The sequence below is a fragment of the Delphinapterus leucas genome, chromosome 14, assembly GCF_059928025.1.
Source record: "Delphinapterus leucas isolate spDelLeu-1000000601 "Yukka" chromosome 14, BTC_Dleu_Yukka2, whole genome shotgun sequence".
NCBI classification, from domain to species: domain Eukaryota; kingdom Metazoa; phylum Chordata; class Mammalia; order Artiodactyla; family Monodontidae; genus Delphinapterus; species Delphinapterus leucas.
In genome coordinates, this window is record NC_143142.1 from 3367856 (window position 1) to 3395255 (window position 27400).

Here is a 27400-nt window from a genome sequence, read left to right on the forward strand (position 1 = left end):
GCACAGGCTCAGTAGTTGTGGTGCACGGGCTTAGTTGTTCCGTGGCATGTGGGATCTTCCCGGACCGGGGCTCGAACCTGTGTCCCCTGCATTGGCAGGCAGATTCTTAACCACTGTGCCACCAGGGAAGTCCAAACTCCCTGTTTCTGAAGGCAGGGAGTATTTTAACAGGATGAGAATTATCTGTCTGCTCCCAGGAAGTTCCAAGTCTTTGCCTAAAAAATCATATGAGTACATCCTCTCTGAAAGGAAATATAACTTTTCCACCTTTTTCTCAGTTTTGTACAGATCTTGTTTTTTCTTGAATCACTTAAGCTTTTTATTTTTTTAATGTCCCTAGTAAATCATTTATTGAGTTTTAGAAAAATTGTTAGAGTGGAGATCAAAATAGTGTTTTAAATAAATCTGATGTGTTTCCTTCCTCATTTCTAGTTTCCCTTTTTTATGTGCTCTTTTTTTATTAGGCTTGCCAAGACTGTATTTTATAATTTTTCCTTAGACGTCTGTCTTGAATTTATCATTTGATTGTTTTTACGTTTTCTAAGTAGAGAATTTAAGATATTAATTTCTGTTACCTTTGGTCTGTTTTGTGGGGTTTTTCTTCTCATTTCTTGAGTTAAATTCTTCACGTCTTTTTGTTCTTTCTTGCTTAACAGTAAAAACCACGTAATGGCATGAATTGGCCTGTTACTGTTGCTTTCCCAAGTCTCTTGCACTTTGATTTGTTGTAGTGTGTTTTTTCTCCCTACGAATATTGAAACTACGGTTTTTATTTTCTTTTTGATCCAAGAGTAATTTTACAGAAGTTTTTTTCATTTCATAATATTGATGCTTTTGTTTATCCACTTGTTAATGAAAAAGCTTTAATTGAGGAGTTGGGAAAGATCCTGGCTTTATAATTCTGTACCGTGGACTTCAAGGCTTCCGTTTTGGCCAGTGTTACTTTCTAAAAACGTTCGTGGGGTGCCACATAGGATGGCTCGCAGGTTGTCCCGCCGTCAGCTGAGTGGGTCAGATCCCTTGTAGCAGGAGCCCTGAAGTCCAGTGCTGCCAGGGGCCTGGGATCACGGCGATGGCCCGTGTCCAGGGATGCTGTGGTCTGGGCGGGGCCCGCTAGAATGGAGCCCCGCGAGGGCACAGGTGTTAAGTGTCCGTAAAGTTCGGGACCTGGGTCTGCCCTTGGGCCTCCGATGCAACCAGTTGCCCGGCAAAGCCTCACCCTCCCATCTGCTTGCTCTGGTGAGGGCCCAGAGGGTTCCTGGGTCTCGGAGCCTCGCTGCGCTCCTAGCAGATCATGGCGTTTCACCCGCGGACGTCTGTGGCTTGTGTCGTCCCTGGGGAGGGCACGCGCCGTCCTCGGGCCGTAGCGCTGTGGCGGGAGGCGCACACGGGGACCCTAAGGCCCGCGGAAGCCCAGCTCACACCCCGACGGTCGCTGAGACCGGCGCCCCTGTCTCTGCCCAGCTGCTGGCTCCGGCTTGCTTCTCCCGGGCTTGCTGCGGGTGCGGGGCCGTGCGCCTGACCTTCAGCGTGTTCTCTTGGTGCCCGTGTGCTGCGGTTGGCACGCCTCCCTTCTCGGTGACTCTGCTCGGCCTCTCCCTCACTCAGACCTTTGCCACTTTACGCTTTAGTTCTTGTCTCGCCCGCAGCGTTGGGTTTTCTTTCCTTTTGACGTGATGTGAGTCCGTGTCTTTAACTGAAGGGTTTGGCCCGTCGATGGCTGTGGCGGCTCTCCCAGCATCTGCCCTTACGTTGGTCTGTGCCGGTGCTCCTGGGCCCGTCCGTCAGGAGCTCTGCCGGCTGCGCAGCCCCTGCGTTGTCTGGAGGGCTCGCCCTCTCCCTCGGCCTCTGTTCTCTGCGCTGTCCGGCCATCCGTCCCCCGTCCCACCAGAGAGGAGCTTCAGTGATTCTCACATTCTTGTTTCTTGGGGCTCGACCCTCGTTATTTGTGTCCCCTTTGCCAGCGCCCCTTCGTTTCCGTTACCTGTTCACCCCCAGTCCTCACGGAGTCGTGCTTTCCTAACTAATGAGAGCGCAGAACAGATCCCGTCCGACAGTTCACTTCCGCTCTCTGCCAGGCCTTGCAGAAGTGCTAAATACATGTATCGTCCCCACCAGTACTGCCCCATCACGCGCACACGTGTGTGCGCGCACACACATGCACACAGACACACACATGCACACACACAGACGCACGCACACACACAGGCAGACACACACGCACACGCAGACACACACACGTGCACACAGACGCACACACAGAGACACACACACACAGACACACACACACTGTCTTAAGCCTCTCTTGCCTTTCCTGTGGAGGACAAGAGTCTTCTCCAGCTTCAATATTTATTCCCTTAAAACAGGCTGAGTGGGTGCTTCCCCCTCTGCTCTTGGATTGGACGGAGCCCTTCCAGCTAGAGGGCCGGTGGCCAGCACAGCACAGTGATCTTCCGGTCTCAGGGCAGTGGCCCCGGGCTGGCTGGAGCTTGGCCCACGCAGAGGAAGCCCACAGTGCTTTATCCTGTGCGTTGAAGGGGCTCCAACCAGGCTGACGCCACGGCCCCCTTGGTGCTGCCCGCTGCCCTGCCAGGGAGCAGAGCTGTCGCTGTGGACAGGGCCCTCAATGCCATCACCAGCGTCCTGATAACCGCTGGGCTGAGCTGCACGCGCCCCTTTCCAGAGCAGCAAGCGCTCTGCAGTGACCGCTCTGCACGCCTGGGCCCGCTCTGTGTTTCTCAGTCGCAGGACGGGTGTGAAGGTCGACTCACCTCTGGGAGGTCTCTCTTTCCCTTGGCCCTTTGATGTGTTTTCTCTTTGTTTGCACATTTCATTTGAGATATGTTGTGGGCTGCAGATTACAGAGTTTGTCTTTCATCCAGTCAGTCGTACCCTGGTCCTTTCTCATGCTCAGGTTTTGAAAGGAATATTTTTAATATATTCCGTTGTCCTCTACGCAGACTCTTGTCCTTCCTCATACGGTTTTAAATCCGTATGCTTTTACATATACATTAGATATTATGGCCCATTATTTCATCTGCAGTTAGAACCCTTTAAAAACACAACCTAGCGACACCTTTACATTGAGAAGTCGGTCCCACACGTTGTTTCAAGCTTTATTTTGACCTGCTTATGTTTTGTTTTGTGGAGAGTAGCTGTTTCTGTCTTGCTTATCTTCCCACGTCTTTCTGCCCCACGAGACAGATGACCGATGACCCAGTGAGGTCTTGGTGCTGCTGAGGGCAGAGGGTGGTTCGAAGAGTCTGGGTTACAGTCGTCCCGCTTATCCCTGGGTTTACTTTCCGTGGTTTCAGTGACCCCACGGTCAACAGTGGTCCGAAAATACCTACAGTACAATGAGATATTTAGAGAGAGGGGAAGACCACCTTCACGTAACTTTTATTACAGTGTATTGTTATAATTGTTCTATTTTATTATTAGTTACTGTTGTCAGTCTCTTACTGTGCCTGATTTATAGATTAAACTTTATCAGAGGTATGTGTGTGCAGGAAAAAACATAGTATATGTAGGATGTGGAACTGTCCTGGGCTTCAGGCATCCCCTGGGGGTTTTGAACGTATCCCCCAGAGAGAAGGGGGGACCACTGTACTTTGCTGATAAGGTTAAGCCCGTCTGCACAAGGTTAAGCCCGTCTGCTGGTCTGCTGATAAGGTTAAGCCCGTCTACACAAGGAAACTGGCAGTAGTAGTAGTCGTGGTAGTTGTAATAGTGATGACGATCAGTGAATCAGCTTAAATCTGTTCCCTTGAGGGGAAAAACATCTCCAAATTCATTACCTTCTGATAAGTAAATAGCACAATTAATCTTTTTATTGCAGGACTGTTTAGCTCTCCCCTGCTCCCCCTTTTAAAAGAAATAAAAGGTGTTTAGGTGAGCAGTCCAGAGATTTGAGGATTGCGTTAACCATGTTGAACACTGGTTTTATAAGGCACTGCAGAGCGCCCCCATGAAGTATGGATTATATGACCTCTGTTTCTTAGTAACCTACCTCGGAAGCTGCAAGTAGGGAGATTCCTGAGGTCGGGGGGTTCTGGGGGAAGCTATGTTATTGGGCATTATCCTTTCATGTATTTCTCAGAATCATCAACAGACATCTTGTACCAAGCATCTAGTTTCTTAGTTTAATTGCAAATGTTAATGAACAAATGCTCATAACCTACTTATGAATTGTAGGGATTTTGGAAAGCAAACGGCTGGACCTCGTGAAGGAGAAGACCATTAACCAGACCATTGGAAACGTCGTTTACTATGCTGCGGATTTGCCAATCTGGTGGCAGGTCCCTCAGTACGTGCTGATTGGCGTCAGTGAAATATTTGCGAGCATCGCAGGTGAGGTTCCTTCCTGTCGGGGCGTCCGCGTCCAGTCCTGTCTCAGCACGATAAAGCCCGTGCTGTTTCCTTCTTTGTTAGGCCGCGTCGAGACAGAAACAGCACAGTGCTTGGTGGGTGCTGGTGGGCAGTTGTGGTGCAGAATGTGAATTGGTGAGGAAAGAGCAATGCTACGGCTGAGGCTCTCCTTTCTTGGTGTAAAAGGATCCCCAAAACATCAGCCTGAAGTTCATCTACTGTAGAGGGTCAACAGGAGAGAGCATAGAAGAAGGAAGACCCCCGTCAGGGCTACCTGGCAGTTGCTAATAACCACGCCCTGCAGTCCCGCCGCCACGGCCGGGCCTCGGGGGTCCCTCACTGCCTGGCCCTCAGTGTCTCTGTTCAGATTTATAAGGAAGCAAACCTAATTTTTAAAACCTGTTCTCACAGGCCTCTCTTCCCTATTGGTGAGATCATGTGGTGGCATGTGGACAAGTAAATTCTGTGCAGGCCTGTTCCCAGCTGCTGGGAGCAAGGGAAGGAGAAAATGAGTGATGCCCAGAGCGGTGGGGCTGGGAGGCCGGCACTTTTCACCTCTCCTGCCTCCTATAGCGCTCACGCGGACTGGCTGATGAACTTGTGGAGGGAGTGAGTCGCACGGGGTGGCCCTTCCTTTAGAGCACAGCGCAGATCTCCGTGGAGGGAGTGAGTCGCACGGGGTGGCCCTTCCTTTAGAGCACAGCGCAGATCTCCGTGGAGGGAGTGAGTCGCACGGGGTGGCCCTTCCTTTAGAGCACAGCGCAGATCTCCATGTCTGCTTATCACAGTGGTGATTCGGCTTATAGATGCACCTGCTGAAACTGTTCTAAAAGACCTTGCCTTTCAGATAGAAATCCTGAGTAGATTTCCCCATTTTAGTGTAAGTACTTTGTTTGCAAACTCCTGTTAGTTAAGAATGTAGGCAAATTTTGCTTCTTCAAACTCTTTCTTTCCATGAGGAACGAGAAATTCCAAGAGCTGACAAGTCAAATGCTGCCTTCAAGTGTGAAGGCGGGAGGTGACTGGCCACCTCGCAGAGTTTCTAGGGGCTGTGACAGCAGGAGGTGAGCAACCAGCCTGGGTGCTGTCTCAGAGCCGCGCCCCAGAGCCCAGGTGTCCGAGGGCAGCGGCGCGGGCGCCCTGCTCCTCTCCCGAAACGCCCTCCTTTTCTTCCCCAGGCCTGGAATTCGCGTACTCGGCCGCCCCCAAGTCCATGCAGAGTGCCATCATGGGCTTGTTTTTCTTCTTCTCTGGCGTTGGGTCCTTCGTGGGCTCAGGACTGTTGGCACTGGTGTCCCTCAAGGCCATCGGGTGGATGAGCAGCCACACGGACTTCGGTAAGGCCCCCCTCGCGGCCCCCCTTCCCGTCGTTGGCAGTGACCAGCGCCCCAGTCCTCGGGCCGCATGGGGCGCCCGGGACCAGACGCGGTCAGCGTCGCTGGGCTGCCCCGGGAGCCCCCGGCCTGCTCCCTGCGCCCCGTCAGACCACCCGCCTCCCCTCGTTTACCCACGTCCCTGATGGTCTCCTGGGGACGGGTGGGCCTCTCCTGCCCCAGGTCGGCCTCCAGCAGCAGCTCTGTGGCTGCTGTTTTCTCGGAGCATCTGTGATGAGTAGACTGACCCTCTCACCTTCAGGTCCAGCACTAGTTTTATTTTATTATGAGGCAAATAAAATCTGTATCGCAAATTTCCCTTCATTTATCAGGTTGGCCAGAAAGTTTGTTCGGTTTTAAGTAAAGCCACATTTTTCATTTTCATGAAGAACTTTATTGAACAACATATTCACTGACCTAACGAACTTTTTGGCCAACCCAGTATCTTATTTTCGTATTTTTTTTCTTTTCCTGAGGGTACCTTTTAATTTCCTGCTGTTAAAAAAAAAAAAAGAGAGATAATAAGTTGCCTTGTTAAAAACAAGTATTACTCATTATCAATCATAATGGGATTTTACAGCTAATGCCAGTAGGTGGCAGCTTGAGCAGAATCACTCCCGAGAGATGAAAGCTTTGCTGTTTCCATATCGATGTAGCCTTTAAGCAGACCCAGGAGGTGCAGGTGTGCTTCTTCTTCGTATGTTGTACCAGTAAAAACCACCATATTGCTTTTCCGTGTATAGGCGTGTGGCGTTTGCCGTCCCCTGTAGAAGGAGCAGCAGGTGTGATCCCAGATTTTGTGGCTTCTCTGTGCTCAGTACCCCCTGGGTACTGAGCCACTTCTAGGTTCTAAATCCCCTTGAAAATCTGGTGAAAGCTTAGAGACTGTTCTCCAGAAACTGCAGAATTCCAAAAGCCCTCCCATGATTCAGTTAAAATGCCCGTCTTGAGGGGGGCGTTTCGGCCCAGAGACCCCTGATGCAGCTTCCGGAAACCAGAGGCCCTGCTGCCCCCGGGCACCACTGGTGATGTGTCCAGCTGGTCCGGCTGTGAGAGCCAGTGGTGTGCGGCAGGCCCTCCTGGCTGTGCTGAGGGGGCTGTGCTCATTACTCCTGCCCCTCGGAGGGTAAGTCCAGTTACACAGGGCTCTGGGAGTTCTCCTGCGCTCTTGGTGTCACGTAATCTGTTTTGTACGTGTGACAGACCTCCTTCAAAGAAAGACTTGTTAGAGGGACCACACCTCAGTAGTTCTTAAGGTATAGGTTCTGTTTTTTTACTTTCACGTGTATCTTAAAGGATCGATTGGTTTTTGTCATTCTCATTGCTTTCCAGTGATTTAATCCACCCCCCCCCCCGCAGCCATTACTAATTTAATAACTGGTAGTTTACCTGTCACTCATCCTTTACTTCTGACAGGTAATTTTAAAACTTTTCATTGTGAGGTTTATGTCCAGTATTGATGCACGTGGCACACGTGGACAGATGTTGGACCTGGATTCTGTTTGTTGTGTTATTTTCATGAAAGAGAAGCGCCTTGTCGTGTGTCCTGGATCGGCTGCCCTGTCTAGGAGTGCAGGGTGGTCTCTCCTTGTTTTCCCTCCAGTCCCTCTGCCCGGAGCCCCATGTCCAGTGATTTGAGAGGACGTGGCAGGTCGGCTCCCACTTGGTTAGGGTCAGGTGGCTGTCACGGGCGGTGGTTTGGAGAGAGAATGGGACAGGTGACACCTCCTCCCCGCCGCCCCCACATCCTTGTTTCTGTAGGAGGAGCAGCAGGTGTGATCCCAGATTTCACGGCTTCTCTGTGTCCTGGGCTCTCCCTGGCTCTGCCCTTCGGCAGGTCCTGCCTGCATTAGGGCTCCAGCGGCAGTGGGGCTGGCTCAGCGTTTCCTGACTGACACGTGGGTAACTTGCTGTCAGGTTCCAGGACCACGTCTGAAGGAAGAGTCCCCAGATTCTCCCCTCGTTTTCTTCTCTCCCTGTCCTGCCCCAGGCCTGCTTGTGCTCGTTATTATTATTATTTAGACTGGGGATCACGTCTGTACTGTGAAGGGCACTGGTCTTAAGTGCACAGCTTGGTGTGCATTTCGTCCAGATCAAAATGCAGGACGTGGAAGGGTTCCTTCTGTCCTTTCTGACTTAAGCCCCCGGCCCCCGGCAAGATGAACTCTGTTCTGAGGTCGGCCCTGCTGAGTCCTGTGGCCTCTCTCGTCCGTGGCCATGGCCTTCCACTCAGCACTGCGTTCTCAGAGTCATCCCAGTGATTGGTTCTTTGTTATTGCCGCGGAGCATCCGTCGTACGAATAAGTCAGAATTCATTTATCTGTTCTGCGGCATGTGGGTGTTCGTGGTGTCTCCAGTTTGAGGCTGTCGCAGATAAAGCAGCTGGGAATGTTCTTGTGCATATGTTTGGGGGACACATGAAGCTTGTTTATTGGGGCCCAGGAGTCAGTCTTATCAAATATGAAGCACCCAGAGTTTACCATCTTTACATGCAATTACCTTCTGTCTGTGAAGAGGCCCAAGAAAGTACAGGGTGATCACTTTTAGGTGGTGGGCCCAGTTCTGCAAACCCTTCCTAACGCCAGACTGCGACGGGCCCTGGCAGGGAAGACACGGCGCGCAGTTTGCTCGGCCTGCCAGCTTTGAGCTTTGGAAGTTGTAAATGACCTTTAGTTTGGGGAGATTGATGTTTCAGAGCTGGCACTGCAAACAGCGTGATTGGTGTTTCGACGACAGCCTCGCTGAGGCGGCACCAAGCAGCACTGCAGCGCTGGCGTCTGCAAACCAGGGTCCAGGGGGTGGGATCTCTGTGTCCAGGGTGGAGCCCTCCCGCAACGGGGACCAAACCACTGTTTCCAACTCTCTGAGCACTGTTGAATAAATAACACAGTCTGGTAGAAATTCTAGGTAGTACTGGATCTCTTCCCAGAGCAGCAAACATAGGAAATCATTGTCTTCTACAGCCTGAAGGAGTGAGAATTCTTTAAAAACGTGTGAGTGCTTATTATACAAACGTGTATTATATCTGTTCATTAGTTCTGTTAAATAAAAGCAGTGTTAAAAGTCCGATTTTAATGAGTATATGTTCAGATAGAAAAAGGAAGTTGCAGAATAACCCAGCTTGACAGAGACCTTCAGAGGAAAGGAAGTCTGGCGTTTTAAATAAGCCAATGGGAGATGCTTTTGAAGCCGGTCAGAGAGCACAGCAGCTTTCTTCCTAAGACGCCAGCGTCCTCCAGAGACGCTGCTGACGCACCGTCCCTGTCTGCCCCTCTGTTCGGCAGTGTGCCCGGCCCTTTCCAGTGGGTGACCAGCGGCGTCAGCGGTAGACCGTCCAGGGCTGCGGCGACGCCGTCTTTGTTGGGAGCCGGGGTGGCGTGCTGTGTGCGGCCCCGGTGTCTCCTCCACACAGCCCTGCGTCTCCACGCCGCGTGGCCGCTGCTCAGGGAACAGACGGCAGCTTTACAGCCCTGGTGGCCCCGGACCTACGTGTGGACTGGGGCTCCTAACGGGGCCCCGTGAAGAGGAGGCGGCCGCGTGGCCCGGGTGCTGTCTCCACATTTGACAGGCAGGGAACCTGGGCCCAGAGACCAAGACGCTGGGGTTTGAGCCTCCTTGGTGGAGCTCCGCGGTCCGTGCCCTTCACCTCCGCCGCCTCGGCATTGATCGGGCACTGAACGGAGCCTCGCACGTAGGGCGCCTCGCGTGGTGCTCGGGCCAGAGTCGGCCATTCAGTGTGTCAGCTCTTAGGGTTAAAGTGGGCGCCTGTGTATCAACCTGCAGCCTGAAGTTTTTAAGGAGAAACGTGAAAAGCAAGCTTGTACCTTCCCCTGGCGCGGGGAGTGTGTGTTCAGCCGTCTCTCCCGGCCTGTGACGGTACTTTGTTTGATGTCAGGTGACGACATGGGAGTCCAGCACTCACACCTGACGTGCCGTCCAGGCTGCGTCCTGGCCCAACGCGCGGTCTTGGCGCGTGTGCAGGCTGTAGACCCAGGCGAGGAGGGCCGTCCGCCGCAGGATCTGATGTGGAGACAGTGGGGGCCCCTCATCGTGTGGGGGCAGGAGGCCCCAGCCCGGAGCCCGTGTTGAGACGCAACTGACTCACAGTGGCTTTGGAAACAAAGCACTTGTGTATTTTGAATTAGGATTCTTTTCTCTCTTTCTTTTTTTTCTTTTTTAATGACCACAGTTAAAAGTCACCCTGACCTTCGTAGGAACCAAGTTAAATAAATAAAATCTTTTAAACTCTCTCTCTAAGTGCAGCTTCCGTGCTGCTCTCTTTCCTTTTCTCTAGGCAACATCAACGGCTGCTATTTGAACTATTACTTTTTTCTTCTGGCTGCTATTCAAGGCGCTACCCTCCTGCTCTTCCTTATTGTTTCCGTGAAATACGACCTGCAGCGGCCGAGAGCAAACGGCACGCCCGCCGGCAGGAGGACCTGATGCTCCTGCAGCCCTTCAGGTCTGTTGGACGGACAGATGGACAGATCCGTGGGAAGGTGCTCTGGGGGCTCGCAGAGCAAACGGCTGACTTCCCTAAAACTTGCGTGGTGCCGGGGTTGGTTCCCTCTTTTCCACCCGCGGCCTAGGTAAGTGCCTTCCTGCGATTGAGCCCTGCCGAAGGCCCCCGGGCGCCCTGCCGCCGGTTTCCCCTCTGACAGACACCTGCTGCCGCGGTACAAAGTCTCGGGAGACGACACCCGTGCTGGTTGGCGTCCCGGTATTTTAAACACATCTCATCCTCTCCTTCCCACAAAACACGCTCTCACTTTCTCTTCTCCTGATGAATAAACATGTGTTTATATTGAGGAAGGGGGGGTTTGTTGAGAAATGAAAGTGTGGTCAGGTGCTGCGGAGGTTTTAAAGAAAAGTCCCGCTTATGGTTTCTCTCATGAGCCGCAGATCCCGCCCGTGCGGGTCCTCGGCACAGGCCGGTGGTGAGTGTGTTCTGCCTGCTGCTTCACGTAATGCCGAGTTCTCAAACCATCGCCATTGCTCTCTTGTTGCTCTTTCCTTAAGAGCGCGATGTTTCATTAAAACCTATTTAAGACTGTGTGTTCCGTCTCAGCCTGCAGAGCAGCCTAACGCGTGTTTTAACCCTGCCTGGTCAGTCCTTGTGTACAGTTTCATTCTGGTACCGTCGAGACTAAAGACCCACCATGGTGGGTGGAAGGAAACCCCTCTTCTGAGCAGCACCGCTGTGATTGGAGGCCGTTGGCAGCGCTCGTTGCGGGCCGGGGCTGTCCACAGTCACCGACGCTGGTCGCGCTGTTCTCCGTGACATGGGGGTTCGCATCTTGTCTAATAAACCGTTGTCTATTTGTTGCTGTATTTTTGGTGTATTTTTATTATAAAAAGCACCTCGAATATGAGACCCACTGGCTCCTTCTCTGCGTGGTCTGTCCACAGTCGTCGTGTATTTGCGTTTACGTGTGGTGGACGTCATGAGGGTTCCTGAACTGTCACGGGGCACAGGGTCCTGAGTCAGGAAGTGACGAAAAGTCACAATAAAATGCCTGTTCCTGACGCAGCTCTTTGATTTCTCTAGGATAGTGATTCTTGAGCCTCCTCTGTATTAAAATATAACTTTATGTTTGGCGAAAACAGAAAAACAAACGCAAACACCCTACTCGTTTTGGGTTGTCTTGTTGTTGTTTTTAATACAAAGTATAGACAAACACAAGGAGGTCGTGACTGGTGGGGTTCAGACAGATTGAAGACCGGTGACTCAGTGTAATACCAGTTCTCAGAGGGGCTGAAGGTGTGAGTTTGGGTTAAAAAAATAAATAAAAAGGGTTGGAAAGCACTGCTCTAGGAAATACATAATCCCCCAGAAGTACAGTTTCTGTCTTCAGGATCTATTGCATACTGAAGACCATTAACCCGTGCCGTCAGAAAACACATTTTCTCTGTAGGGAATTAGGCACAAAAGGGAAAAGGGAGGTGTGACGAGCCAGCCCTTTCCTGGGCTCCGTGTGGCCGGGGCACGTGAAGGCGGCAGATGGGGCCCTACGTGGGCCACCGTCCTACACCCCGGGGAGGGGGGCTGGGAATCAGCGCAGGTAGAGAGCCAGGTAGGTACACGCTCTGCTGTCAAGGGGAACCTGTCCAGAAAGGCAGTCAGGCCCAGAACTGACAGCCTCTGACTTTCCATCTGAGTTTAGAGAGTGTACGACTGTGGTCACCACGTGGCTCTGAACAGCAGCTGAAGAGACAAATACACAAAACCAGTATGCTGTTGTAGGGATTTTATGTAAAAAGTACAGGCCCTGGAGACTTCGATGTGTGTCTTTGGCCGGCATTTATTGGCCTCAGAAGGCACGTGTCCATGCCATCCACTGGAAGACACTCATCCCTGCTTTATCTTCCCTGAAGGTGGGCGGAACTGCGCGCCTTGTTTCTGTACGGTATCGTGGGTGGGTTTAAAGAGAAGGTTTGGCTTAAGGCTGAGCTCCTACAAGACTGAGCTTACGAGCCTCCCGGTTTCGGACAGAGGCCTCACAGGCCGCTGTTGGGGACATTCTGGTCCATCTGCCGTACGTACGTCCCACTTCACCGGCAGGGGTCCCACCTCCAAGGGGCCGCTGGAGCCCCTTGCCCCCTTCATAGCCAGGTGCTGAGGTGGCTCCTTCTCGCTAGGTGGGGAAAGCACAACACTGCATGTGTTACACTGAAAAGCTTCAGAACAACAAGTCCTTTCAAAATGACACTGGGCCTCTTTTCAAAACCCCGATCACTTCTAAATTCTAGGTAGTAAAAAATGGATGGGCTTCAGTATTTTCAAACTGTTCCACTTGGTGCAAAACAGTCCCATCGCTTGAAAATCAAAGCACATTGAAGTAGAGCAGAGTCCTGTGCTAATCCGAAACCGCCACACAGCACACAGTGATTTGCTGTCATTAAAACCAGCCCAATAGCTGACAGGCGATTTCAAGTAGAATGAAGTCATTTGAGCAGGTGTTTGGAAACGTTCTTTGTAACACCTTGCTCTTTTGGAAATAAGGCCTTTTGGAGGAAATAATAATACATTTTTTAAAAGTGCTTTATGGAGCTAGGACGTATTAAATAAGTGAACAGTACAAAATGCAAGGGAAAAACCAAAACACAGCAAGGCTGCGTAACCATGAAAAGTCAGCATTTACTAACTTCCAAGTGGACTGAAAGGCACGTGCCTCACAAAGGAAGCCGAGCTAGTGCCGGGGGGTTGCACCTGCAGGCTTACCTGTGTTGGTGTCTCCTCCAGACCAGAGCCTCAGTGGGGGAGGGGGCTGACAGGTGAGCAGACCCAGACGGAAGTGACTTCACCGGAGCCTGGCTGCGTGGCGGTGAAGACCTGACAGGCGCCAGGCTGATTTCCCAGTGGCACTGGGTCGCAGCGAGACAGCTTGGATAGGAGTGGGGGAGCAGGCGGCCAGCTACGTGGAGCTTTGGAGAAATGTACGATGAAGCCCTTGACCTTGACCTTGGGACTCCAGCGGCAGAGTTGAAGGCGGACGGGCCAGTCAGGACCTCTGGCTTGCACGTAATTCTCCATATCCTTCCTCAACTCTCCCCTGACGCTCGGAGCTGCAGTCGTTAGCAGTTGTTCTTAAAAATAGATCAGTATCTTGACCGAAGGGGTTTCTGCTCCCCCGACTACAGTATTTGGGTAGGAGATTCCGGTTTGGGTAGAGGATGCTTGAAGCCTGCGTTTGTGAGAGCACAAGAGGAAAGGGATGTTACGCGGCCACACCCATGTTCCGAGGTCGAAGGGATGAGGGATGGCGGTGTCTCTCCAGAAGGAAGTGGAGACCGAGTCTCTCTCCTGCTGAGCAGTGAGTCAGACATGAGGACCCTTGTGACCACTGTCGAGGGCTGGTGCGCTGGACGGGAGGGTCTGCAGACAGCAGAGAGGGGAGGGCTGGGCACCCGTAAAATCCCACTAACCTTGCCCTAAAGGGAGCCAGAAAGTGGGGTGGTAGCCAGGGACCACGCGGGGCAAGGGAGGTCTTGGAGTCTCCTGTGGTTTTGAGAATGGAGGAGAGAGACCGCTTTACGAGATCGCAGCATCTTCATAAAGTGAGCGTTAGGGTCGTGGCAAAGTGGTGGAATCCCAACGTGACATTCTCCCTGCCGGGGCTGGAGGCGGGGGGCTGGGCATACGTCCAGAGAGCAAGAAGCGGGGTGTGGGATGCGAGGTTTTCAAAGGCCCTTCCCCACAGGGGCCCGAGCCTGTCAAGAGGTGCCCCCGGTGTGTGGGATACCCTGTTCCCAGTGTCCTCTCACCGCTAGCCAAAGCCTTAGGCAGAAACGCAGGGGACTACAAACTCGGGGGCAAAAAGAGAAAAAAAGGACACAGGAAAAGCCACGCACCCAGCACCAGTCTGTACAGCGTGGGCACACGGGCCCCCAGATTCGAAACACTGCAGAGTGTGCGAGAGGCCACACCCTCCTTGAAACAGACCTGCTTCCCAGAAGCCATCCTGGTAGAGAAACACCGGCTGCTGTGCTGGGTTGAACGGTGTCCACCCCGACCCTGTGAGTGTGACCTCACTTGGAAATAGGATCTTTGCAGGTGGAATCAAGATAAGATGAGGTCATCAAGCTGGGCCCCGGACCCAGGACGACTGGTGTCCTAAGGAGAAGAGGGAAATGTGGACACACAGGCGCCCGGGGAGACGGCCACGTGACCGTGGACGTAGACCGGCGTGATGCTCCCGCAGGCCGAGGGCACCGAGGGGGGTGCGGCAACACCAGGGCTGGAAGAGGCCAGGGAGGGCCCCCCACTCCCCAGACCCTTCAGAGGGACGGCCTGCCCACACCTTGGCCTCTAGAAGTGGGAAGGGAGACGTTTCTATTAGCAGTTTCCTAGGGCCGCCTTCACCAAGTGCCGTTTGCCCTGAGACTTAAAACAATAGAAATGTATTCTCCCCGAGTTCTGTAGGCTAGGAATGTAACACAGGTCTCGCTGGGCCAAAGTCAAGGTCTTGGCAGGGCTGCCTTCCTTTCTGGGGGGCTGCGGATAGGATTTTTTTTTTTTTTTGGCCGAGCCATGCAGCCTGCGGTATCTTAGTTCCCCGACCAGCGATTGAACCCAGGCCCACGGCAGTGAAAAGTGCCAAGTTGTAACCACTTGACCGCAAGGGAATTCCGCAGGGATTACTTTTCTTGCCTTTTGCAGCCTCCGGAGTCTGCCCGCATCCGTTGGCTGGGGTCGCCTCCCTCCCTCTCTGCAAAGCCAGCAACAGCATGCTGGGTCACCCCACATCCCTCTGACCTTCTCGGCCTCCTCTTTCCACTTGCAAGGATACTTGTGATGATACTGGGCCCACGCAGATAACCCGGGCTGATCTCAAGTCGGCTAATAAGCAAACGCAGTTATCTTTGCCAGGTGAGGTCACATAGCCACAGGTCCCGAGAGCCTGGCTGTGGACATCGTTGGGGGCCATTCTTCTGCCCATCGCCGTGGCTGACCGGCAGTCAAAATTCCAGAATGTTGAAGCCACTGCGTGAGGCCTGGCATGTTTTCACAGGAGAAGCTCGTCATAAATCAAAATTACCTTCCACACGTATTTGGTAAAAACGCTAAAATCGCCCCCTCTTGTTGTGGCAGTGCTAATAGCCAACAAAATTAATTTTTTTGGACAGATCCAGACATGAATGTTTATACTTTGTATTACTGCATAAATTCACTTGATGGGTACAGATGTGGACATGAACAAAAGCAGCATTTGCTGTAGAAAACGGAATTAGGAAGAGTGGGACGTTCCCCTATTGGGTCATCCATCCACGCCGCCAATCAGGGCACGCTGGCCAGAAAATGAGGACGGCCATGGCCATGTCACCTTGTTTTCTTTTTTTTTTTTGGCCGCACCTATGGGATCTTAGTTCCCCGACCAGGGATTGAACCCAGGGCCCCTGCGGTGGAAGCACAGAGTCCTAACCACTGGACTGCCAGGGAATTGCCTCCTTTTCATTTTTGGTCCAGGATTTTAATTTTTCTACATTCCGAACACAAAAGTAGTATGTTCCTGATGTCAAGAAAATTCCCACAGGCCATTTATATCAGTTGAGAGTTCGGGACTTCCCTGCCGGTCCAGTGGTCAGGACTCCGTGCTTCCGCTGCAGGGGGCCCAGGTTCGACCCCCTGATCGGTGAACTAAGATCCCGCAAGCCTCGCAGTGCAGCCAAAAAAAAAAAAGAAGAAAGTTAAACATTTACTCTGCTTATGAAGGTATGTTAAGCAGTGCTTTATTACCCACGTTGCTCTGAATCCCATCCCCACCAGACAGAATGCACATCTGAGCCGCTTCTCACGTGCACGCCGCAATTTATAACCCATCAGGGAGTGTATATATGTCCATGCCACTCTCTCACTTTGTCACAGCTTACCCTTCCCCGTCCCCATATCCTCAAGTCCATTCTCTAGTAGGTCTGTGTCTTTATTCCCGTCTTACCCCTAGGTTCTTCATGACTTTTTTTTTTTTTAGATTCCATATATATGTGTTAGCATACAGTATTTGTCTTTCTCTTTCTGACTTACTTCACTCTGTATGACAGACTATAGATCCATCCATCTCACTACCAAACATAAAATAGCTAGTGGGAAGCAGTCGCATAGCACAGGGAGATCAGCTCGGTGCTTTGTGACCACCTAGAGGGATGGGATAGGGAGGGAGACGCAAGAGGGAAGAGATATGGGAACATATATATATGCATAGCTGATTCACTTTGTTATAAAGCAGAAACTAACACACCATTGTAAAGCAATTATACTCCAATAAAGATGTTTAAAAAAATGGGAAAAAAACCCATCAGGGAAATAGGAAAGAGGAACTCAGGTGCTGTCACTTGGTGATGCCTTTAAGGCAGAAATGTGCTGATGGTGAGAGGCTTTAAGGCAGGGGCCCTGCCTGCCACAGGCCCCAGGGCAGGCCCAGGACACGCTGGGACAGGGCCAGGGGGTTTTCCTGATGAGTAGGTGGGCCTCAAGTTGATTTTCTGTTTTGATTGTTCAGTTTCGTTGAGGGATAGCAGATCATCATGATGTACACTCTAGATATCTTATCATTTTATTTGTCATTTAGACCCTTGGTTTTTTTTTTCTTTGGCTGCACCACGAGGCTTGTGGAATCTTAGTTCCCCAACTAGGGATCGAACCTGTCTGGGCCCTCGGCAGTGAAAGCACAGAGTCCTAAACACTGGACCGCCAGGGAATTCCTAGACCCTTGAGTGTTGATAAAGCCCTTCTCCTGCCCCAAACTGCAAAGGACGGTTCCTCGGACCTGTCAGACCCCATGCCCAGGCCTCCCAAGACCTTCAAACCCCACGCGTGCTTCCTTGAGGAATAATGAAGTCGTCAGGGCCGCACCTCGGACTTAGGTCTTTGAGCCCCACGTGCTCTTTGCGGGTGTGATTGTCAGTGTGTCTGGAAACCAAAGCGAAGTTACCACCCCCTGGGAGCTACTCTTGTCTCCAGTCTCAAACAGGGCCAGCCTTCCTGGGCCGGGCAGGCTCACCCATCATCCTCCTTGTGTGTATATACAATCTCCAGTGACTCCTGGAGGATGCTATTGGCATTGGGTCTGGAAGAATTTGTCACCCACGGGGCCCCTCATTTGAGATGAGCAAGTTCACAGAGAGTGGCCATCCAGTGGCCGGAGCAGAGCAGTCAAGGTTGGACCCTGCCCTTAGAAACAGGACACACAGCCCTCCACTCAAGGTGGCCTATTCAACAAAGCTAACTATATTTCATGGAAGCAGCCCCTAGACCATGAGCTTTTTCTTCATTCTCTATTATCTGCAGGTTAAAACTCAGATCGGCATTGTGTTAGGCTGAGTACTGCCCTCCCCCCAAAGATGTCCGCATCCAAATACCTAGAATTTAGGATATATTCTCTCAAGTGGCGAAAATGAGGATGTGGTGAAGGATCTTGAGATGGAGAGTATCCTGGGTTATCTGGGGGAGCTTTTGGAATCACGGGGCTCTTATAAGTGAGAAGGGGGCTGCAGATTGAGACCCCAGAGAAGTGAGGGTGGGGGGGGGAGCCGAGTGATCCGGTTGTTGGCTTTGAAGATGGAGGGAGGGACCACAAGCCCCTTTGCTCTTGCAAGACTCAGCCCCACTCTCCTAACCCTCCATCCTGGCCCTGCTGTGTGAATTCACTCCATCCCTCAGCCCATGGCTTGTTCATGGCTAGGATGGGGCATCCCCGCTATTCCCCACGCTCCCAGCAAAACCTCTGCCTGCTCGGACTAATTGCAGATGGGTGATTTATCTCAAGCAACCTCGATGTGCCAGAATTTACAGCTTGCATCCTGTCTGAGCCATTTGTCGTTCCTGGAGCCAAAAGGGGAAGGACCCACTTCGGGGATGATCGGAGAAGCCTCCGAGTGGATTTATGCTTGCCATTTTCAATTTTAAACCTAAACCGAGCTAGTTAGACCCAGAGGACTTCTTGCTTACTGCTCTTCAGGGCTCACATATTTCAAAGACATAAGTCAAACCGTGGAATTCAGCAGTTTTCTAATGTCCCGGATACCGTGTTAAGTGCAGATCATCATTCACCGTGAGGTACGGTGCCGTCGGAAACAGCAAAGTCAGAGAAGGAGATTCAGCCTGTTTGCGTGGATCAGAGGTCACGTTCATTCTTCCACTCCCATCATTCATTCATTCAACAAACACCCCTTAGCCACCTCGTGTGTGCTAGCTCAGTTTTAAACTTGGGGGCTGCAGCCGTGAAGTCTCAGGTCTCCTGGAACTCACGTCTTAATGAGCGAGACGGACAGTAAACATGTAAGCAAACAATAACATTGCAGAAAGCATAAGGATTATGCTGAAAACGGTATGCGATGACAGGGTAGCATCATCCCCTGTGGTGAGGCAATTGGATGCAGAGCAAGACTTGGGCTTAGACCGCTTCCCAGGGTGGTTCTCCTACCCCCTCTGGTCACGCAATCCCTAAGCCCACGAGTTGTCTGCCATTTTTTGTTTGCCCTGCCATCTAGTGGCTGAAATTAGAACTACAGGCTATTTTCCAAAACTGCCAAGAAAGTTTTCGAATGACTCTGATACAAAAATCACCTTGTTTAAAGGGACAGACTGGGAACTAGTAGATAAATAAGTCCCGGAGATCGAATGCACAGAATAGTGATAATAGTCAACAATACTACATTGTAAACTTCAAAGTTGCTAACAGACTAGATCTTGATAGCTCCCAACCACAAAAAAGGAATGATAATTATGTAAAAACGAGATAGAGGTCTTAACTCAGGCTCCTGGGGTAATCATAGTGCCAGTATATAAACGTATCAAGTCGACATGTACACCTTAAATTTACACAATGTCATATGCTAATTATATTTTGGTTAAAAAGGATTTTTTTTTTCATTTTAATTGTGTAGAGAAGAAAAATACAGTTAGAATCCACCAAAATTCAGTTTTGGCTGAAAAGTGTGTGCAAAAAAAGGTGTAACAGATGAAATCGTGGTTTCCCCCGTTTTTCCAACATGGCCAGGGAGAACATCCTCCCTAAGCAAACCGGACTGTGCAAAGTGGGGAACCATTCATGGCTTTCTCTTGTGTGACTGAACAGGCATCAAAACAGATGGACGGTTTTCTTTTTCACCAACACTAAAAAGTGTAGCTGATGCAGGACCTCTGTCTACCATTCCTGCTCCAAGTAAAAACAGAACCTGCTCTTCTAGGGTCATGGAACTCCTCCAGTGGGAAGTCTCAGCTCCTACATTATGAGCCCCAGTATTACTGAGCCTACCTGGCCTCATTTTGAGTTTATACTTCAACATAATACTTTCAGATATATGGTGGTTGGGTGAAAACTATTTCCCTGGCAAGACTGTTACTTTTATAAATGTGTAGAATAAAAGCTATTAAGTAGTTTTAAAAAAAAAAAGTCATTTTTCCCAAAATCTCTTAGGGTCAACGTAGTATTGAGACCGACTTAGAATTCATTAGAGCTAATATAATAGGTTGCATGTGTCTTTAGCTTTTTTTTTCTCACACGTGGGATCCTGTCTTGTAATATGAGCCAACACGTTTCCTCATTGCCTGTGAGATGAAGCACATCTCATTTCTAGCCTCGGAGGGATTTACATGCCCTCTGAGAGCACAGCCCCATCTGTGAGGCTGCATCTCCCTGGGGAGAGCCTGCGGTGGGATCCCAGAGCAGGAAAGGGGGACGGGGAAGAGAAATGGGAAAGGAGAGCAGGTAACAGAGAAGTTACCGAGTTGGTTGCTGCCACTGTGGTACCTGGCACTGGATTCCGTGGGCCCTTCTGAAACGCGTCTCAGAGCTGTCTGCCTGCGGACACAGGGACCATCTGTCCATCCGCTGGGCCCATCCCCCCTTGTCCAGTGCGGCACCCGCTCCCCGCTCATTTCTGGGCTGCCGAGGCTGAGTGCTGAGCGGGTCTGCACATCATCCCCCAACCCCCCAGCCCCAGTGGAGACAGAAAAACCCCAGGGCGGGACTCCTCTGGCGTTCCAGTGGGTAAGACTCCATGCTCCCAATGCAGGGGGCCCGGGTTCTATCCCTGGTCTGGGAACTAGATCCTGCAGGTGTGCCGCAACTCAGAGTTAGCATGCCGCAACTAAAGATCCAGCATGCCACAACTAAGACCCGGCACAGCCAAAATGAATGAATGAATGAATGAAAAACCCCAGGGCAACAAGCTGGAAGCCCCCTGGCCCGCTCAGTGGGGCTGGGAGGGTTTTGAAACGGGGAGGAGTATCCAGGACACTTGTGAGACGGTGCCAGCTAGCCCGGGAGTCTTCCAGAAAGGCATCTCGGGGACCGAGGGGACTCCCACAAGTGAAGAAGCGGAGAGCCTGCACTTGAGGGCACCGGAGTAGACAAACCCCTCTTAACTGCATTTGGACGTTTCCCAAGATGGAAGGTGCCCAGTGACAAGGAATGGAGCCTTCCCTGGAGTGTTCGTGTGGGTGTCCTCTCCTCGTCCAGCTGCGAAAACACTTCCAAAAGAAAGGTTCTCGAGGGACCAGGGTTTTACCCCTACAGGTTCCTAGAGCTGCGTGTCCAGATCCGCTTGCTGGCCTTGTGGACGTGGTCCTCGCTGAGGGCTGGAGGGAGCTTGGAATGGGTCCAGGTCTTGAGTATTTTAAAAAATTCACCCAGTATATCAGTTTCCTGGGGCCACTGTAACAGATTGCTACAAACTTTGCGGCTTAAATCAAGTGGAATTAATGCTCTCACTGTTCTGGAAGCTACCAGTCCGGCATCAAGGTGTCCACAGGGCCACATTTCTTCCAGAGACTCCAGGGGAGGATCCCTCCCGCCTCTTCCAGCTCCTGGGGGCTGTTGGCTTTCTTTGGCTCATGGCTGCATCACTCCAGTCTCTGCCTCTGTCTTCCAAGGGCCTTCTCTTGTGTGTCTCTGTATGTCCTTTTCCGTCTCTTACAAGGACACTCATTGGATTTAGGGCCACCCTAATTCAGTGTGACCTCATCTCCATCCTTACCTTACTTCCATCTTCAAAGACCCTATGTCCAAATAAGGTCACATTCTGTAGTTCTAAGTAGATGTGAATTCTGGGGGGAATACTAATCAAACCACTACACCCAACACTGGAAAAGGAGCAGATTTTATATTTTAAAAAAATCCATACTTCTGAAAATAGGTCAAGACGGATTCCAGTCCCTGGGGCGTACGCTGGAGACGCGCCCTTGGGAAGGGATGTCTTTTTGATTTGTCACAGTACCAGCCTCTCCAAGGGGCGGGGTGGGGGGCACACATACACCTTCGGCCAAGCTGGTTAACGCATTTACATCACCTGCCTGGGTCAGGCAAGCTCTACGTTTCTGGCCCTTGATGTGAGAGAATTCAGTAGTCAGGAGAGAATGACTATTACGGTTCATTATGGCCAAAATGAAACAAAACCGCCTTTCTTGAAGAGTTCATCCACGTGAAAAGTAGACTCTTCACACCCCTGTTTTCAGAACCTTCCTAATAGTGGGTCGCAGGTTGGGACACAACCCCTGGATGAATTTGTCTGTTTGCGGCAGGCAATTCATATTGCGGCAACTTATATCATCCTAATGAAGTAAAGCCATTGCGTCTCACACTCCTTAGCCCAGATCGCTCTTACCTCCTGGAGAGGGAAAGTCCATCCAAGAGGCAGATTCTATGCGGTCTAACTTTTTTTTTTTGCGGTACGCGGGCCTCTCACTGCTGTGGCCTCTCCCGTTGCGGAGCACAGGCTCCGGACGCGCAGGCTCAGCGGCCATGGCTCACGGGCCCAGCTGCTCCGCGGCATGTGGGATCTTCCCGGGGCGGGGCACGAACCCGCGTGCCCTGCATCGGCAAGCGGGCTCTCAAGCACTGTGCCACCAGGGAAGCCCGGTCTTACTTTTTTGTCCTTGGTAAGAAGTAATCTGACTCATGTTGCCTATTATCCTGCAAAGGTTCAGTCCTGGAGAAATACGTTACTGTCATGAAGTTATGAGTGACGGAACTAATTGGTTTAAATAAGTGAAAAGCCCAGGTATGGATTTCAGGTATGGCTGGATCCAGCAGCTCACATTATGTTTTCAGGACTCCTACATTTCCCACCTTTTGAATGTGGTTTTGTCTGTATTTGCTTCACTCTCTGTCTTTCCCCACAAGACTGCGAGAGCTCCTGATCCCTAGGAGCTCTATGCTTTCGTTCTACCAGCTCTAAGTCCAATGAAAATACGGCTTCTGTTTACCAAAAGTTCCACTGAAAATCTTGGAGTTGATCTCATTGGCTCTACTGGCAGGATTACAGACGCATGCCCATCACCACGGCCAGGACGGTGCAATACTATGGTTGCCCAGGACTGGGTCTCATGCCACCCTGGAGACGGGTCAGACTCAGCTCCCCCAAACCAGACAAATGAAGACTGGGGGAGTGTGGCTCCCCAAGGAAAGTCTGGGAGACGGCCTCCACAGGAAGGGAAAAAAATTTAGCTAACTAACCGATGCGTATTACGTATTCTGTTACCCGTTCTACCTGTTCGGACTCTTTCAGGACTTCAGCCCTTCGTCCAAGTTCAAGGCCCTCAGCAGTCAATACTCTACAGAAGACTTCATCCATTTTATTAATAGATATAGCCTTGCCTGGATTGCTTTATCTTACTCTCTAAGCAAAATCTCCTCAAACTGAACCTCTTATCCATCTCACAAGTTGTCATCAGAACTAAATGAGGTCTTTTAATTAAAATGACACAACACAGAGGCTCGGCCTAGGAAACATTTGCCCACCCTAATCCAGTAAGGCCTCATCTGAACTTGAGTGCATCTCCAAAGACCCTGTTTCCAAATAAGGTCACATTCTCAGGTCCTAGCGGGGAGGACTTGGGCTCATCTTTCTGGAGGACACAATCCAGCCCACGACACTGGGTACTATTTAATATATGTTTTTTCCTTGATCACTTTTTTTGGCAAGGGCAGAGAGCAACGGAGGCATGGGGGTTTAAATGCACCTTCTTTGACTGCTGTAGAGAAACGCTGGACTGGAGGGCAAACTCCAAGGGGACAGAAAAGGGGAGGGGAGTGTGGTCATCACAGGATTTATTGTAAAAGGAAATGATATCATTGCCTGGAACGGCAAACCACGGCCATGCACCAGCAATGAAAAGGAACCATCAAATTCCAGGAACGCAGCTACACACAGTTGCCTGTCAATAAAACAGGGCAATGGGCCGGAGCTGGGGCGGCGTCAACAATGCCGGCCCCCGCCGAGGCTGCTTGCGGGGCCCAGGGAGGATTGAGGACGCAGTGCCTTTCTCAGCATCTGGGTCAATGTCGTTTCACGCCGTCAGTCTGCAAGCTCAGCCGTGGCCCCACACCTCCCTCCGATTCATGCTTCCTTCAAACTCCAGTTTCCAACCATCGGGACTGTGGCAGTGGCGAGCCGGGGGCTCTCGGTGAGGCTCCTCTGCACGCTTCATTCCGGGGCTTGTGAGAACGGTGTCTGCCGGGCGGCCTCGTGGCAGCCAAGCCATGCCAGGCCCTGCTCAGACATCTCCCCGGAGACGGTCCAGCTGCTGCGCGAACGGGCGGCCTCGCTCCCCCTGGGGGGCGGGGGGTGTTTGGTCCTCAGCTCCCAACAGCAGGCCTGGCAGTGTCAGCTGTGGGAGCCTGTAAAATAAAGGCCCCCTTTGTCTCCAGATTCTGCATCGAGAGGAGGACGTGCCAGTGGCAGAGATTAGCGACTCTCTCTTCACACACACACACACACGACACACATGAACGCATATGCTCACACACATGCATGTGTATACTCATGCATGCATGCACACACATGTACACGTTCACGAATACACACATGTATGCAGCCATACGTACGCACACAAATACACAAGCTCACACACATGCACCCAACTCATGTATGCGTGCACACACGTACACCGCCACACACACGACACACATGTGAACGCGTATGCTCATGCACATGCATGTATATACTCATGCATGCATGCACACACATGCACACGTAGACAGTCACACACACCCCGGGTCAGCTTTAGCTTCTGGCTCCCTCCCACCAGCTTCTCCAGAAGCCATGCTTGGAGCCGGGGCTGGAGAGCAGATGAAAATCACTCCTCCTGAATCTGGTGGGAGGGGCTTGGAGAGGAGCCCGTAAAGGAAGGGAAGGCGTGAAGACAGGGTGGGGCTGCGCGCTGGTTCCATGTCTCAGGTGATGTTACCCAGTTCTCCAATGACTCACGCCCCTTGGGTTCCTAAACTTTGCGTGCACGTTTCCTTTTACATGGAAGGCCCCTCCCTTTTTAATTACACAAACTATACAAAATTCTATACTTAAGAAATAACATACAAAACTTAGCTAGCCTAGAAAGAAGAATCAAATAAGCCCCCATGTACTCACCATCCAGTGAAGTAAATAGCATTTTACCAAAGCCCTCAGGCGGCCGCGTGCCCACACCCCCCTCCCTGGTCCTCTTCCACTGTAAATTCTGTATTTATCGCTCTCTCTTGTCTGCATCACTTTACAGTGTGTGTATGTGTCCCTAGACATTGTTTTTTACTTTCGTATGCAATTAAGTTTTGCATAAATGGACTCACCGAATGTATCCTTTGACGACGTGCTTCAGTAGTTCATATATGAGATCCAGCTCTGTTGATGCAGCTGTTCGTTCATTTTCACTCTCCTTAGTATTCTTTTTTCCCCTTTTTTTAAAAAAAATTGAAGTATAGTTGATTTACAGTGTGTGTTTCTAATGTACAGCAAAGTGATTCAGTTATACATATATGTATATATTCTTTTTCAGATTCTTTTCCATTATAGGTTATTACAAGGTATTGAATATAGTTCCCTGTGCTCTACAGTATACTTAGTATTCGTGTATATGAATTTGCCAGGATTTCTTTATCCAGACTCTGGCTAGTGGCATTTGGGTTGTCCCAGTGTTTTACAATAGCGGATGGAGCTGCCTACGAACAGGCTGGGACAGAACCCCTACCCATGTGTCTCTCTGGTGGCGGAATTGGCGGGGGCGGGGTGTCCTCCCTTTTCTATCTGGTGAGCACCCGATCGACCTCTAAGACTCCATCCACAGTTGTCTCTTCTGAGAAGCCTTTGGATTCTGTCTCTCCGTCTGTCCCCCGCGCCCCACAGCTGGCCAGCAGCATGGAGCTCAAGGGACCAGTTTGTCATGGCCCCGGGCATCGCCCTCTTGTCTTATCCTGCAGACCAGTCACTTCTCTCCTGGGGGACTTGAACCTCCCAGATTTCCTCTTGAGGAGCACGAAAGCACAAAGGCGAAAAGTTTGGAGCTGGACCACTGAAGTTCGGGTCCCAGGCTGCCACTTGCTAAGCTGCATTTGGGCAAGTCGCCTGAGATGACAGACAGAGCACCCACCTCCTGCGGTCATTGGGACTGAGGGCATCAGAGCAGCATCGGGCACACAGCAAGTGCTGTGTGTTCGCTCTCATTCCTCCAACCATCCCCGCTCCCACAGTCACTGTCCTGGCCCAGCCCCCCCCACCCCCGGGCTCCTACTCTGCTCTCCTGGCTCCACCCTGGTGCCCAGAGTCCATTCTCCATGGACCCCACAAGGTGATTCTTTTAAAATCTCTGTCAGATCTCGTCACTCACAGCATAACCCCAAATCCTTACCTGGCCTCCTGACAGGGCCCTGTGTCATCTGCCTCTGGCCTCGTTGCCCTCCACCACCCCTGCCCCTTGCCCACCTCTCCAGCCACGTCAGGTTTCCTGCTGCTCCTGGGACACTCCAAGCTCACTCCCGTCCCCGAGCCTCCGTGTTGGCTGTTCCCTCTGGGAATGCTTTGCCCAGATACACATGTATGGGTCTTCAACCAAATGTCTCCCCATCAGAGTGGGCTTCCCTGCTGGTTCTGTGGACACCCTCGTCACTTCCTATCCCTGCAGCTCCCTTCACTTCATCATACCATTTATTATCACCTGGGACGCATTTGCTTTTTCATGGTGTTTTCTGTCTTCACCCTTGGAACGTAAACACCAGAAGATTTTGCTTTCTTCTGTGCTGCATCCTGGGCACAGAGTCGGTGCTCAGTACATACTTAATTGGGGCAGTGAATGGACAAGTGATGTCCATATCTTATGTACTGTCTGTATTAGTTAGCTATCACTGTGATAATGCCGGGCAACAAACAGGCCCCCAGGATCAAGTTGGCCAAAAGCCATCCCGTGGCTGAGCCCAGGGTGTCAGGGGTGGAGAAGATAGACTCCACCCCCAGGGAAGCCATAGCCAGGGGGAAGGGGGAAGGAAGAGGTGAGAACACATGCATTCTAAGCACCTTTTTTTTTTTTTTTTTTTTTTTTTTTGCGGTACGCGGGCCTCTCACTGTTGTGGCCTCTTCCGTTGCAGAGCACAGGCTCCGGACGCGCAGGCTCAGCGGCCATGGCGCACGGGCCCAGCCGCTCCGCGGCATGTGGGATCTTCCCGGACCGGGGCACGAACCCGTGTCCTCTGCACCGGCAGGCGGACTCCCAGCCACTGCGCCACCAGGGAAGCCCCGACCACCTTATCTTTTATGCTCCCAGTGATGGCACTGCCAGCTCCTGGAGCTGTTAGTTATTTGCAGGCCGGAAAGAACCACCATGGGCCAGTGTGGCTGAAGCAGAGAGGTGGGGGCAGGACTTTATGGAGCAGGGATTTAGGACCTGGAATGTCTCTCTGAGTGAGCCAGGGGGCCATCGGGGAGCTTTGAGCAGGGGAGTGATATGATCTAAGTGAGGTCCGTGAATCGCTGAGATCTAAGAATCGCTCCGTTCACTGGATAGAGAAGAAGTTCTAAGGGCGAAGGGTGGAATCCAGGAAGCACGAAGGAGAATTGAAACGGGAGCGTTTCTAGCGTGATGCATATGAGGTTACTCTAAAGCCCTGCCCCGCACACCATAAATCATCCCGAGTACCCTCCGTGCTGCACATCCCACATTTTGGCCTTAAAGCAGCGGTCCCTAACCTTTTTGGCACCAGGGTTGGGGACCCTGCCTTATAGCACGTCAGTCATCAGATATTTAATGGGAAAAGGGAGAAACAGTGCATTGCTGATGAAGGCAGCACCACCAGAGGAATCTCAGAAGGTGGAAAGAGTCTAGGAAATAATGTATTACATGAGCCAATGAAGCCACCCAACAGGGAGGATGCTTACTCCCCATCACTCCTGTTTCT

General features: G+C 51.4%; 1 protein-coding gene across 8 annotated transcripts in view; it reads left to right on the forward strand.

Moving 5' to 3' along the window:
* Positions 1 to 27400, forward strand: part of SLC15A4 (solute carrier family 15 member 4) — a 119237-nt gene that overhangs the window by 16914 nt on the left and 74923 nt on the right. For 4 of the 8 annotated variants that reach the window (XM_089894340.1, XM_089894342.1, XM_089894343.1 and 1 more), the window contains exons 6-7: positions 4195 to 4350; positions 5547 to 5705. In XM_089894340.1, coding sequence (XP_089750466.1) covers positions 4195 to 4350; positions 5547 to 5705 — 315 coding nt within the window. Of the gene's footprint in view, positions 1 to 4194; positions 4351 to 5546; positions 5706 to 9025; positions 11114 to 27400 lie in introns of those variants that run through there. The other 4 variants (XM_089894339.1, XM_089894341.1, XM_089894344.1 and 1 more) reach the window with 4 other exon arrangements.